The sequence below is a fragment of the Kryptolebias marmoratus genome, linkage group LG15, assembly GCF_001649575.2.
Source record: "Kryptolebias marmoratus isolate JLee-2015 linkage group LG15, ASM164957v2, whole genome shotgun sequence".
Lineage (NCBI taxonomy): Eukaryota > Metazoa > Chordata > Actinopteri > Cyprinodontiformes > Rivulidae > Kryptolebias > Kryptolebias marmoratus.
This window is the reverse complement of record NC_051444.1, coordinates 26,449,460-26,464,071: the sequence shown is the minus strand read 5'-3', so window position 1 is coordinate 26,464,071 and position 14,612 is coordinate 26,449,460. Positions and strand designations below refer to the sequence as shown.

The window sequence follows — 14,612 nt, the reverse complement described above, 5'->3', positions numbered from 1 at the left end:
TTTTTTTCTTTTTATTTTAAATCCTACTCATCTGGTAGTCTGACAAGTCTGTCATGGTAATTTGAGTCTTGTCGGACGTCTGGGTGATTCAAAGTAGGTGAAAGGTGTGGGCCGCAGACCTCCCAGCAGAGGCTGGATTCACCGTGAGCACGAAGCAAGCGGGTGGATTTGACTCAGCAACAGGTGTTGACTCAAGCTGTCTGGACCCTCGGGCCTTTCAACAGTGCCCAGTTGATTTTTTTTCATGTTTTTTTTTTTCACACAAGAAAAAAAGTGGAAGATGATTGAAACGTATGTATGTAGCAATAACTGCTTGATAGAGTGCTTGTGCTCCCATCTCACTTAGCATCAAACAACAACCCTGCCCTACCCTGCCACTACGCCCTCATTCCTGGGGCCTGAACTAAAATGAGTAAGTAACAGATTGAGAACGCAAGTGTGCGTTTCACAAAACAAAACGATGATCTGTACAAGAACAGTAAACATACAGACAATGCAAACTGGCAACAACGTTCAACAACATTTTCTAAAGCTTTTTTTTACAAAGTGCCACTTGTGTAAAATCAAATCTAACACATCTAATATGTTCGATAGGAACAATGTGTGTAGGTAACCACACAAAATCTTAGCGCAATATGTGTAAAACTGACTGAATTATACCAAATTTTGTGTTTACTAAAGTCAGTTAACTTGGGTTGAATCTAAAAGGTAATCACTTGTAAGTTTACATCCACTGATTAATATCTGAGGTTTATAAATATTTATTTTACTGGTTCATTAGATATGTTGGTAATACTAAAGACACACACACACACACACACAAACTTAAAACACAATATTGGCTGTCAGCTTTGGTAACAGGCTATAATGAAAAACTTGGTCATTAACCAATGTTGAATGACCTTATAACAAATTTAATTAACCATCTGTGTAAATGAGCAAACAAGGCTACTATAAGTAGCCTTCAACAAAAAAAAAAGGAAAGGACAACGAAAAGAGAGAAACTTGTTCTGACATTAGTAAATTAAGCACGGTAACACTGAGGCTTAGTTACTGTCACACATCTTGTGCAGTGCATACTGGTTGAGAAGAAGCTATCTGCAGAGCTGAATGAGAAGGAGTGATATTGGCAAAGAGAAAAATATAGTAAAGTTTTCTCTCTGTATGCCTCTTTGGTTTTCAGACCTTGCCGTGTAAAATTGAGGCAGAAAGTTTCTAAGCTGTAAAACTGGCACACCTTCCAGTGACCTCACATGTAATCTCATGTAATGCCTTTTTCTATTCTTTTCATTGTTGATTAAGCTGTAAGACCCATCAAGATAAGGCACACAAGATAGCTCCTACTGACAGATTAGGTTTTAGTGAAAAGTTAGCTTTAAAATATCAGTCAGCACATTGTCAGGCACAGAGGTGTGGCCATTTTTTGGATGTCATGTGGCATTTGTGGTTTTATCTTTATATATTTGAACACTTGACTCAAGAGAGACAACTTTATTTATTCTTGGGGCGTTGATCATGGAATAGTTTCTTCAAACACCAGAGTACCGATTACAGTTGAAGTTTGGTGTTTCTGCTGACCATTTGTTTCTGTTTCAGCACATTCCTGTCTAGCATTGTTTTTATTAAAGCATGATTTATTTGTCATTGCTTAGTTTGGTTTTAATTCATTTTTCTGGTTTCCTGTTTTACTTTTGTAGGATGTTTCACTATATGCTTCGTGTTTAGTTGTCGCCCACAGTCAAAAGCAAATATCAATAATATTTTTGCCCATGTCTGTCTGTGTGTTTGTTTTATCTGTTACATTAGCAAAATATCCCATGAGCCATGGCACACAGAACATACCCTGAGCGCTAACACATTTTCAGCTATCTAGTTCCTGTCAGATCTGTGTTGTTCCTGTGAGAATCCTTCTGTAGTGTTAGTTACTCTAGTTCACCTTAGTTTGTCTTGTTAGTAAAGATACTTGGTCTTTACCTATTGTCTATCTGCTGCCTCGTGAGTGTCTGCATTTGCCCTTTCATCCCCCCCCCCCACACCTACTTCTAAACCACAACAGTGGTATCAACAACAAGAAAAAGAAGATTGTTTTTTTCTGCACCTTAAACACATCTTGCTGCAGGTATTGTTTCAGTAGCTTGGCATAAAGTCATAAAGTCAATGAGCTGTAAAACTGTGACCTTTCAATAACATTCCCTAGTCAGCGGCATAGATAATTATCACTGCTGCAACAGAGACTGAAATTTAAAGGGAAACAGATCCTTTACAAGATTATAGTTTATTTCTTCTGCCAGATCGCTAGATAAAATGTTTTGTAAACAGCTCAACATAGGGCTTGCATAACATTTCTGACTGTCTGAGAAGATGCTAGGTTTGATAAACTACTTAGCATTCTATATTAAATCTGATAAGGCCTGTGCAACAGTACAGCTGAGATAAAAGAATATATTACAGTGGAGCTGGGACTATTTTTTCTGACTGAATCATCTTTTCATAATTGGGCACTCAATTCAGTAAAAATATAGTATAGTTATATAGTAGTATAATTTTCTTTAATATTGCCCAAAGGCAAAGGGGAAGCAATCATATTTTAGCTATACGCTGTAGCTCATAAATCACGGAACAAGTTCTATTGAAACTTTCAGAAAGTCATTGAACAGACATCTACAAAGACTAAATTTTTGGAGTCGGTCCAATTCAAGATGGCTGCCACAGCCAACTGATCTAAGAAATCACAAAAATGGCTATAACTCAGACAGCTTTACAGATACTGAGTTAAAATTTGGTGGAGTAGTGGTTGAGCATTGTCACCAGCTCATGCTTCGCGCACAACGCATTGTGCTCAAACATTTTTACTTAAAACCTTGACATTAACTGTTGATGTTCATCTGTTTTGTATGTTAGAAAAAATACCTTATCAACCACTGAAGGGATTTTAATGAAAGTCTCAGAAAGTAATTACTGACTGTACTTTTACAACTGATTAACTTTTGGAGTCAGCTCATTTCAGGATGGCCACCACAGCTAATCAGCCTTAGTTGACACAAAAATGATTGTAACTACATACATTTTACAGGTACCGAGTTAAAATCGGGAGTAGTAGTAACAGAGTCCTTTACAACACATACTCCAGGCACTACAAGATTACACACAATGTCAAATGAGATTGTACATAATCTTCTTTTCAAGTCCATCCTGCTGGGTAATATCACAGATGTGACATGTTTTTAATGTTACAGTTGAGTTGTTTCCTTGCGAGCTGTTACACGGTCTTTTCACGCAAATCACAAATAAGGACCTAGCAGCATAAAACGACACCAAATTAAACACTTTTCTATCAATAGCATCTTATTAAAAATATATGGCAATGACGCTACTTGACAGAAGTGCATTTAAATGGCTACACATCTTCCCCTCTCAGCCACCAGTTGCTGAGAAAGGCACCATCCTCCACCAAGTAGATAAGATAAGGTGATACTTTATTATCCCAAAGGAAATTCAGTAAATGCCAGCTACTTTACTGCATCTTTTAAAAAAATTAAATTACAGAATTAATATAAAAGTAAACAATAGTAAAGTAGGGTGCACTTTTAATCTATGGCCTCACTCTCCCTCGGGTGCAAACACCATCCTCCTCCCTCTTTCTCCCAACCCCTCTAACTGAAGAGTTGTGCAGCCCAAAGGCCCGGGCCTCAAATAATTTTTTTAGCTGTGTCAGTGGAGCTGCTCAGTGACAGCAGCTTTCCACTGAATGCACTCCTCTGCTGCATGAAGTCAGTGTAAAGAGAGGGTGACTGGACTTGTCCACTATAGCCTTCAGTCTGGATCGTGTTCTGTTCACCAGCAACCCCTGTGTGGTAAAACATCTTCAAATGTTTGGTGCCATTGCTAAAAAAAAAAAAAACTAGCCTCCTCAGAAAATACATCCTGCTCTGCCCTTTCAGTGACCAGTCCAGTTTATTGTACAACCACAGCCCCAGGTACTTCTATGATCCAACTATCTCAACCTCCGTCCCCTGGTGCAGACCGACTGTGTGTGTATGTGGTGAACAAGTCTGCTGTGTACAGAGTGAACAGGATGATTCACTGATACACTGATGAAAAATCTAAGTAAATAAAATAGGGTTTAGTTTACCATTAGTTTACTAATGGTGAAATTTCACTCACGCTCTGTAAAGTTTTTGTGTTTCCCATATTTTCACTTCCAACATTAAATGAGAAATGCGTGATTTCATGATTTAAATCCATTTCAGTTGCCAGCCTGTGGTCACAGACAAAACTTTCTGACATGTCAGAAAAATGCTGATTAATTTCCCTAAAATCTGATTCAAAAGCTGGGGTCAGGACATTTGAGGATCAGTATGGCCAAAGACAACCTAAAGCAGAGGAAGAAGTGTGCAAACAAAATATACATTTAACATACATTAATACTGCTTGCTGGTTTACCAAAAAGATACCCAGCAAGTCTAGCATGTCTACTGTAGGTTCTTCCTTTTTCAGTGCTGTGTCTGTCAAGTTTTCAGATAAAAACATTGGAATGTTTACTGATGAAAAAGGGGAATGAAAAGATGTACTGTCTACGGACAAAAAACAAAGAAACAAAAGAAAAGATAGTGAGCATCAGGAAATACCTGACAGGCAACACTTGTTTTGTCCAGTGAGTGAAAGGTAAAAAGTAAATTTGGACATGGACAATAAGCTTACTGCTCAAGAAGCCATCTGGCAGTTAGGGGTGGGGTGGGTGGTAAAGATTAACCAAAGGAGTTTTCTATTTAATAGTTTAGGGAGTGAAGGCAATTTGGAGAGCACAGCTCCTCTGTGCTGTGCAACGCTTTAGTTGCAGGTGCATGAGACGTGATGAACAGCACTGTCTGCTGATGAAGTTTAATAATTAAACAGTGTTGTGTGAGATGTGAAAAAGTGAGTGTTTATAGATAGCTAACAGGGCACTTAACATTTCAAAGCTAAAGGCAGAAAAACTTATGGTGACATGAACCAAACTAACAGGAGAATAGAGGGCTCCAAAGTGGCCACAAAGTCATCTTCATGCACCCACACCAATTGTCAATCAAGCATTAAAAAAGGTTCTTCGGAACTATATCAAACGGTGCAGTTTGAAAGCGTTTACTCCAAGAGCTTTCCAGATATTGCAATTAAAAAATATGGGTACAAAGTCATTGTAAATTAATCTGATAAAAAACCAAGTGGAAACTTGAGCCATGTGATTGACCTACATTAGGCTGGATGTGGTCTGTGTGGAGACTGTTGGACAAAACTCCTCCAGTGCTATAAAAGACTCATTGCCAGTTATTGCAAATACTTGATTGCAGTTGTTGCTGCTAAAGGTGGCCCAACCATTACTAGCTTTAAGGGTCAATCACTTTTTCACACAGGGACATTTAGATTTGGATTTTTTTCCCCTTAATAATAAAGACCTTAATTTTAAAACTGCCTTTTGTGTTTACTGGTGTTATTTTTGTCTGTTATTGAAATTAGTTTGATGATCTGAAACACTTAAATAAGACAGGAAGGAGGCAAACAGATTTTCACATCATTGTAGTGCAGCTGCTGTTGGTTGAATAATTTAGTGTCATTATTTATAGTTAAACTGTTGAATATGTCTCCCTAACACATTGATTATTGTATTTCATTTTACACAGCAGGCGATTCTTGTTATGTCTTTTGCAAGGTTGTGGTTTGTCTGACTTGTTTCCAAACGGTTGTGACCAAAATGGTTACAACATCATCATTTCTCAAGATAAAAACATATTTTCAACAAAAATAGTAGAAAGGAAATAAGAAGGTGACATGCATTCCTATAACAATAATATATTGCATATCGTCACCTTCTTAAAATAATTGCCTAAGTCATTTTTTTCAATGTTTCAGGAAACACAAAAAACTGAACCATTTGTTGATTGTTGTGATGATTTAGGCAAAAAAATAATTTTTGAAAAAAAAAATGACTTAGGCAATTATTTTAAGAAGGTGACGATATATTACATAGGCTGTAGGAGGTAAAAGGGAGAAATGTTAGGGTGGAAATTTGGGATATAAAAAGATATACATGAGTCACTAGTTTCTCTAAGTGAAGTCATCTTAGTGTGAAAGCCCCTTGTAACTGCTAACTACGAGTAAATGGCTGTCTGCAGAGTATGTTGTTGTGTGTCCCAGTTTTTTATTTTATTTTATTTACAAAAACAAACAAACAAAAAGCATTTCTTAAATTTGAATGTAACTGTTTAACCAAATCTACTGGCAAGTCAAAATAAATTTTAATAATGAGGGTATTTTTTTTCTCCCTGTGTGGAAAAATGGGGGGAAAAAAACACTTAATTTAATTTCAAGTTTGACGAAACAATACCATAGCTTTCACTTTCTGTGTAACCACTTCACACACTCCGTAACTGTCTCTTCAGTGCCAGCCAGCACCTTTTAAACCTATAGGCCCTCTCACTGAGCAAAGGATTTTGCGCAAACACAACATCTTTACATTTCTTCGAAGTAAAGTACATTTGATTTGAATATAATTGAAATAAATTTAATTTTAACAATTTGGTTCACTTGTTTGTTTGTTTTTCCCCAAAACTTTATAAATAAACTAATAACAATAATAAAACACAAAATCACATGACCATGAAAACATCCTTTTAGATGAAAAGGCAAATGGTGCACCTGCTTTTACTATCCATTTAGGGAAGTGGTCATCAAACAACTCAGTTTAACAGCAAGTGTACAAGTTCTGCTTTTCTGAGTGTATGCTTTCCTGAACTGAAGCCTCAAGTATGGCCCCTTGGTTGTTAGTTGGTGTGAAAACAAAGACATTGTAGCATTTTTTTCTGGGAAGATATAAAATCAACAAAGGGGAGAGTATTGGAGTGTGGAGTGGCTCTATGGATATACGTTTTGTGTGTGTGTTCCAGCAATGAAGCGTTCTGTGTGTGTCTGTGCAATGTGCTCTGAGGTAAAAACCACGGTGTGATATAAATGCTCTGCTTAAAGTTTACCAGTGTGAGAGGGAGTCTGCAAAATTCTGAATTTTTCTCAGATTCACAGACAGGAAGTGGTTGATGTAGGGAAGTTGCTGCTTGTGAAAGGCTAATTTAAAACACTCGTTGCATCTCCATGATGAAACAAACATACTGTGCATGTAGTTAAAAAGTAATATGATTTATAGTGCTTCTCTTATATTTGCATGTAACTAGGGCCCAGTTATAGTAACTTTTTTACTGATTTTAGCTAGAAATTTGCTTATTGCTTTTAGCAAACCTTTTGTTACTGTTAGCTAGCCTTTTGCTACTCTTAGTTTTGAGCCTAACCTTCACTACTTTTAGCTAGCGTGACAGACAAACATATGCACACACACCCACACACAGACTCTGGCAAAAACATGTTTGTCTATCTTTGCCTTTTGCCAGCCAGCAATATTGTAGAATTAGCAGGCGTTTGCAAAGGAGAGTACACTGAACATGTGCAAACTGAACTGAACAATTAGCAGAAGTTGAGCCACTGGCGCAAAAAAGATCACGTTTAACTTTTTTAGTTTTTTTTTTTTAAACTTTTAGCTATTTTATCTTGTTGACCTTTGATTTTTCTGCTTATCTGTTCAAACACAATATTCTATTCTATTCTAAGAATGCAGATGCTGCTTATGTGACATACAGAGACACCAGAACATTAACTCCTTGGGATTTTGAACTAACATATTTGTGGTGATTTGGCTTTTGCTGGGTTTTGTTTTGATTTTATTTTAGTTCTCTGGGTTGTATTTTGGGTTTTGTTTCTTATTTTTAGTTTCATGGTTTTTGTTTTTCTTCTTGGTTCATTTGGGTTCTGTCTTACTCATGTTTGTGCTTTTGTATTCACTCCTCCCCAGTCACCCTTTTGCTGTTTCCTGGTCACGCCCATCTCCACCTGCCCATAATTGCTCCCATACACCTGAATCCACTTACCACAATTATCATCTGCACTTTAAAACCCGGTCATTTCTCTCCATACCTGGCTGGTCCATTGTTTAAGGTTTGTCTAAGGTTTGTCTCTGGTTTGTCTAAGATTTGTTTGATGTTTGTCTCTCTTGTTTGCTTGGCTCCGTGTTCCTGGTTTTCTGAGTTCTGTTCTATTTATGTATTCTTATTTAGTTCTTATCTGTTTGCTGCCACATCAGCTTTTTGTTTTTGTTCGTTTTCTTAGTTTAATAAATTAGTTTTTCTTTCTTTAAAATGAGTCTGTGCTCTGGGTTCGCCGTCGTCACTCCACATCATGACAATATGGTATTTTTTCAGAGACTGAAAACATCATTTATTTGTCATTTTTAATTTCTTCAGCCGTTGGAGGTGAAAATAAGGTATGTCTCATACTGAAATGATAGTCAGGGACTCTCGTTGGATTTTAGCCAAATACTGGGGATTTTATCGACACAATTACTCTTCTTCAGCTTGCCCCCAAATCCCAAAGTATCTTTGAAACAGGGCATATTTATACAGACAGAAATACATTGATGTGTATTGCATACTTCTGACCACTTACGTAATTCCTACAACACTAACATGAAACAACTGGCCGAGTCTGGCTCAACTCAATCTCAGAATAAAAAGTGTTCCAGGAAACGTCTGTTATCACAAATCCACTGTTCTGGAAAGTTCTGGCAATAACAATAATAATAATAATAATAATAATAATAATAATAATAATAATGTTCTCACACACTAAAATAACCTTACTTCTGCAACCTTTTTGCTTTTTCCTCCACACCATAAGATGTGAGGATGTTTAGAAAACACTAAATGCTACATTCCAAAATTCTGAGGCCTAAAAATGTCTCTGAATTAAAGCACAAAAACACAGATAAAGAGTGCAGTCTGATTATAAAAAAATTAAATTTAATGGTAAATGGACTGTACTTATATAGCGCCTTTCTAGCCAACCAGGCTACTCAAAGCGCTTTACAACACAATCTGTGCCCTCATTTACCCATCCACACACATTCATACAGCATTCCACTACATTTCTACAAAGCTATTATGAATAAATCATTCTATAGAGTCTAATCAGTGCTTTAGTGCTTCATATACCAATGGGGCACACATGAAAGGCAAAGAAGGGTTCAGCCTCTTGCCCAGGGACACTTTAACATGTCACATACTGGTAGAATTGAACCTCCAACTATGAATTTAATCAGGACCTTTATCTCATATACTATTTTCTTACAGTGATTACTTTGATTGTACTTGAGCTTGAAATCAAACAAAATGTTCTGAAAGTTTAAAAAAGAAAAACAAGGAAGAAAAACAACTTTCTTTTGCTTTTTGTTTTGTCAGTTTGTATAAAGAGATATGAGGCTCACCAGGTGAGTCTGAGAGGTGTGTTATGATCACAAAACAAAAACTCTTCCTGCTTAAAGATATCTTACCCATAGTTAAGTGTCTCATCCAAGTCCAAGATCGATTTCAGGCTTACTGCGTCACTGGGCACTGGCTTAAAAAAATGTATTTCAGTTGAATGCCTGCTGTTGGTAAACAAAAATAAAAAAAAAGTAAATAAAAAAAAGACCAAGGTAAAAGTAGAATAAGATTATTTAAAACCTGTTTGTGCATAAGAACTCATGTTGGCTTGTGTGTGCCAATAACAATCAATGAAATGAAATCAGGTTTTAATACACACCTGGAATATATGGAAAAAAAAGCTACAGAGAGCAAGAAACAAGTGAACAAGCCAGCAACTTTCTTCGATATTCCACGCCCACTGAAATGAAGCAAAAGCAGAACAATTTAAAGAGTTTAATTAAAGAAAGATGTGATGTTAAATGCACAACAAAAAGTAGAATAATATACTGAAGATACAAAGAGTTACCAACTATTTCAGGGGGAACAAACTGACAAACTTGACTAAACAGGATGATGGAACAATTCTTGTTATGATTTGAGGATCTTAGTCTTAAATACCAGTCTAAATGTGGCTGATTAGCTTTTTTATTAGGATTTTATCATAATTGTGAACGAGAACATCACAAAACTTTAGAGGTGATAGTGAGGTCAAAGTAAAGCTCAAAGGCATTTTTTGTCTATTTAGTCATATATAAAGTTTGCTACAAGGAGGATAGTTTAAATCCTAGTATTGTGTGTTTTTGTATGAGAATCTGGTGTTGTAATTACAGAAGCCACAATACTTAACACATAAGTTAATGTTTGAATTTTTAATTTTAGATTTCATTACATACAAAAGTCTTGAGTGCTTCCTTATTACTTTTGATTTTGTTTTAAGGAGCTTGCGTAATTGGAAAATTTTTAAATGGTCTTGAGAAACAGTTTATTACGCTTTCTGAAGGCCTTTTAGGAGTTTTTTTTTTCAATGGACGTTTGCTTCTTTTCACTCCTTCTTAGTCTGTTACAATACCATTTAAAAAAATAAAATATTTTTTTTTCCCCTTTTTTTGATGAAGGTTGAAACTGTAGTACAATGACCCTGCCAAATCAGTAGTTGTGGTTTAACAACACACAGTTAAATGTCCTGGAATGACACAGTCAAAGCCCAGACCTCAATCCAACTGAGAATCTTTGGCTTGATTGAAGTTTGGTCTTTAAAAATGGACACACAAGTAAACACAAAATGCAGTTTTTAAATGAAGGACTTTATTATTAAGTAGAAAAAATAATCCACATGTACATGGCCCTGCATGAAAAAGTGATTGCCTCTTAAACCTAATTACTGGTTGGGCCACTCTTAGCAGCAAAAACTGCAATCAAGCACCTGCAATAACTGATAATGAGTCTTTTACAGCACTTTGGAGGAATTTTGGCACATTCATCTTTGCAGAATTGTTGTAATTCAGCCGCATTGGAGGGTTTCCAAGCATGGAGCGCCTTTTTTACGGTCATGCCACAGCATCCCAATCAGATTCAGGGTAAGACGTTGACTAGGCCAATCCAAAGTCTTCATTTTGCTTTTCTTAAGCCCTTCAGACGTGAACTTGCTGGTGAGTTTTGGATCGTTGCCCAGCTGCAGAACCCAAGTGAGGTCACAAACAGATGACCAGACATTCCCCTTTCAGGATTTTTGGGTAGCCAGCAGAATTAATGGTTTCATTTACCACAACAAGTCTTCAAGGTCTTGAAGCAACAAAACAGTCCCAGACCATCACACTACCACCACCATATTTTACTGATGGCATGATGATCCTTTTCTGAAATGCTGTGTTACTTTTACGCCAGATGTAATGGGACACACACCTTCCAAAGAGTTCCACTTTTGTCTCATCGGTCCACAGAATGTTTTCCCAAAAGTCTTGGGGATCATCAAGATGTGTTTTGGAAAAATTGAGACGAGCTTTAATGTTCTTTTTGCTCAGCAGCGTTTGTTCACTTTTTGACATCTCACGCAGCACTGTTTATTCACTTCATCAAGTCGGATTATAGGAGTGACATGTGGCACCTCGGGCCACTACGCTGGCACCGACTATGCAGGAGAGGCTCTGCCTTAATGACCGCACATCCTTGTCAGAGGTGTACCTGGCCTCCACCTCCTCCCTCTTTTCCTTCCACAATTGTTTGACACCTTTTCAGCAGCAACAGGGGCATTGCACAACACAGAGGAGCGTCTGCTCTCCAAGGTGCCTCCACTCCCCAAACTAACAGGTTTTGTATTGGAATGCTGCATGGCACAGTTCCAATTCAAAAACCTCTTTGTTGTGGTGAAGTCATGAATACTGATCTTAACTGAGGTAAGTGAGACCTGCAGCTCTTTGAATGTTGTTGTGGCGTCTTTCGGACCTCTTGGATGAGTCATTACTGATTTCTAGGGGTAATTTTGTTGGCCACCCACTCCTGGGATGTTTCTCTACTGTTTCATGTGTTCATTTTTTTTTGGATAATGGCTCTCACTTTGGTTCACTGGAGTCCCAAAGCTTTAGAAACGGCTTTGAGGGAGGCAATCACTTTCACACAGGGCCATGTAGGTTCAGATTATTTTTTCCCTTAATAATAAAAACCTTCATTTAAAAACTTCATTTTGTATTTACTTGTGTTATCTTTGTCCAATATTTAAATTTGTTTGACAGTCTGAAACATATAAATTTGACAAATGTGCAAAAAATAAGAAATTAAGAAGGGGGCAAACACTTTTTCACACCACTGTATCTTTTTTTTTATTTTTATCTGAAGTATCTTTTTGCACAATTATTGCTTTTAAACAAATTAAAAATCCAATAAAATTCCAGGTTGTAAGGCAGTCAAACTGGAAGAATACCAAGAGGGATGAATACGTCTCCAAAGGTATTTTTGCTGTCGTAGTCTGGCACAAGAACTGAACAAAAAATAGTTAAAAAAAAACAAACAGCAAAACTCCCAAAAAATCTTTCAGAAATCCTGGACAGCCATTCATTAAGATCATTTCATAATATTCAGAGGGAGTCTGGTTCTTTATAGGAAAGTTTTTAAAATTTAGGGGTGATTTAAAACTTTTGCTAAGCAGTGTACCTAGGTTGAGGAAAAACAGTGATTACTTCTGTAAAACTCAATGCTCAATTCATTGCCACGATGGTGGCAGTTAATATTTATTTTATCATAAAAGGCCGTTAGTGCCCATTATCAAACTGGTACAGTGAGGTTTGTGTTGACGCAGCAAAGACACCAGAGATTTCTGATAACTGAACTGCATACTAATAACAATAAAGTCAATCAAAAACACTGCAATTAGTAATCATTTTATAATATATTTTAAGCCAAAACAACAATATGACATTAATTTGCATGTTACACTCACAAAAAATCTATCTTTTGTGTTTTGAATATAAAGCTAAAGAAATTTAAATCCTAAAAACCCTGTTCAGGTTTGAAAGTAAATAAAATACATTAGATTATTATTACATTACATTATTCATGACAGTACTTTTCCATTTTTGTCAGCCTAAGTACTTGTTTTTCTTGGGCAAACATTACAAAACAAAAGCCTGCTTTTCATAGTTCGTATTTGCACACATAATCACATGGAATTTTTTGTTTTTTTTATTTTAGGTTTTAGTAAGATAACTTTGTTTTACCTTATTTAACTATACCACACAATAAATAAATAAATAAATATTTGTGAAAATCCCCGCCCTTGGAAGAGAAAGGACAGGGTTGTACCTCATGGCTTTGAGAAATTGGCCTTTCAGTTTCCCAGCAAATAACTTCTTCAGCTAAAGTACGCAATGCAGGATGAGTAGAACTGCACCTACAAAAAGAAAAAACAAAAAACAAAAAAAACAATGTGAAAGCACACACATGACACAGAACCAATTCTGCCAGCTATAAAATATGTGACTTTGCACACACACACCAAGACACCCAAGTACTCTACAAATATTTTTCTACATATGTCACTCTTTTTCCAGGAACCTGTCCAATTAGTGGAACACACACAGCTATGCCAACACACACACAGTCTCCTATATTAGGTTTATAGCAAACTTTTAATATTCATCACTTAACAAAAAGCGAAAGACAGACATCTGAGGCAATATATGTGCACCCACTTGTATGAACAGTTTAACAACAAGAAGAAGAAAACAACAACTGTTAAACAATGTCAAAGCTACACATTACTGTCTGACTATGCAAAGCGCTGACTGGATTTTAACAAAGAGCATTTTCCACAAACTTCCTTCATTTGTGCAGCTCTTATCACTTCCTCTCTTCTATGGTTTCCTGATTCGATTTATTGTCACTGTATATGACGGAGAACAACATTACACGCAGCTCTCTTCCGATCCGAACACAGTCAGCGGATGTTCATTTTCTGATCTTATCCTCCTGACTCCCAGTAGTTCAATTGTGTCCTTTCTGGAGAACATTTGTAAATCTAAATATCTCGCAAAATAAGAACTTGAAAAAAAATATATTAACAGAATGAATAAAACTGGATCTGTATTAAGGGTAAAAATATGTATTCTCTCAGTATTGGCTGAAAAAAAATGACTGAGTTTCAATTAAGCGCATAAAACAAGCATATTTCACCGTTGTGCCAGCTTTTTGTTGAAACCGTTAATAAGCTTTTTTTCTTTTATTGCATTCGTGTGTTCAACTTCCGCAAGAAGCAGCAGCTTTATATTACAAGCATGTTATTTTAAAGTGTGTTTAGAGATTTTCCCCATAGTCTAATAGGCGTTTCTCGATTTTTTTTAGTCTACGGTCGTTAAAGAAAATACTTAGACTTAAAAGCCCCAAAATAATGCTTTTTTTCTTAATTCTCTCTCTCTCTCTCTCTCTCTCTCTCTCTCTCTCTCTCTCTCTCTCTCTCTCTCTTTCTGTCTTTTCCTTGAAAAATAAAAAATAAAAAAAAACGTGAGGTTTTTCGTGGAAGAAGCGTTTGAAATCATCCCAAATGACTCACCTGGAAGAGACAAGTTCACACTGTCAACAAGTCCAAACAGCGCACTTCCGAGAATACAGTTTAAAAATAAAAATAAAAAAAGGAAAAAAAAAACACAATTAAAACGGTTTTCTTTTTTCTTAAAAAAAGAAAAACAAAAAGAAGGAAGAAAAAAAAAAAGAAGAAGAAGAACAAGAACTGCAGGAGGCTCAACGCATTCAACAGAAACTCAGCTATCTCTCCGAACAAGCTGATGCTGTCAAGGGTGGGGT

General features: G+C 36.4%; 1 protein-coding gene across 2 annotated transcripts in view; it reads right to left on the bottom strand.

Moving 5' to 3' along the window:
• LOC108234809 (N-acetyllactosaminide alpha-1,3-galactosyltransferase-like) overlaps nt 1-14,609 on the bottom strand; it is a 25,642-nt gene extending 11,033 nt beyond the window's left edge. Inside the window, exons 1-4 of one of the 2 annotated variants that reach the window (XM_017414296.3) lie at nt 14,362-14,609; nt 13,116-13,203; nt 9,658-9,738; nt 9,407-9,499 (exon numbers count right to left, since the gene is read on the bottom strand). In XM_017414296.3, coding sequence (XP_017269785.1) covers nt 9,407-9,499; nt 9,658-9,738; nt 13,116-13,120 — 179 coding nt within the window. In that variant the 5' untranslated portion in view covers nt 13,121-13,203; nt 14,362-14,609. Of the gene's footprint in view, nt 1-9,406; nt 9,503-9,657; nt 9,739-13,115; nt 13,204-14,361 lie in introns of both variants that reach the window. The other variant, XM_017414295.3, reaches the window with a different exon arrangement.
• Between the last annotated feature and the right edge of the window lie 3 nt (nt 14,610-14,612).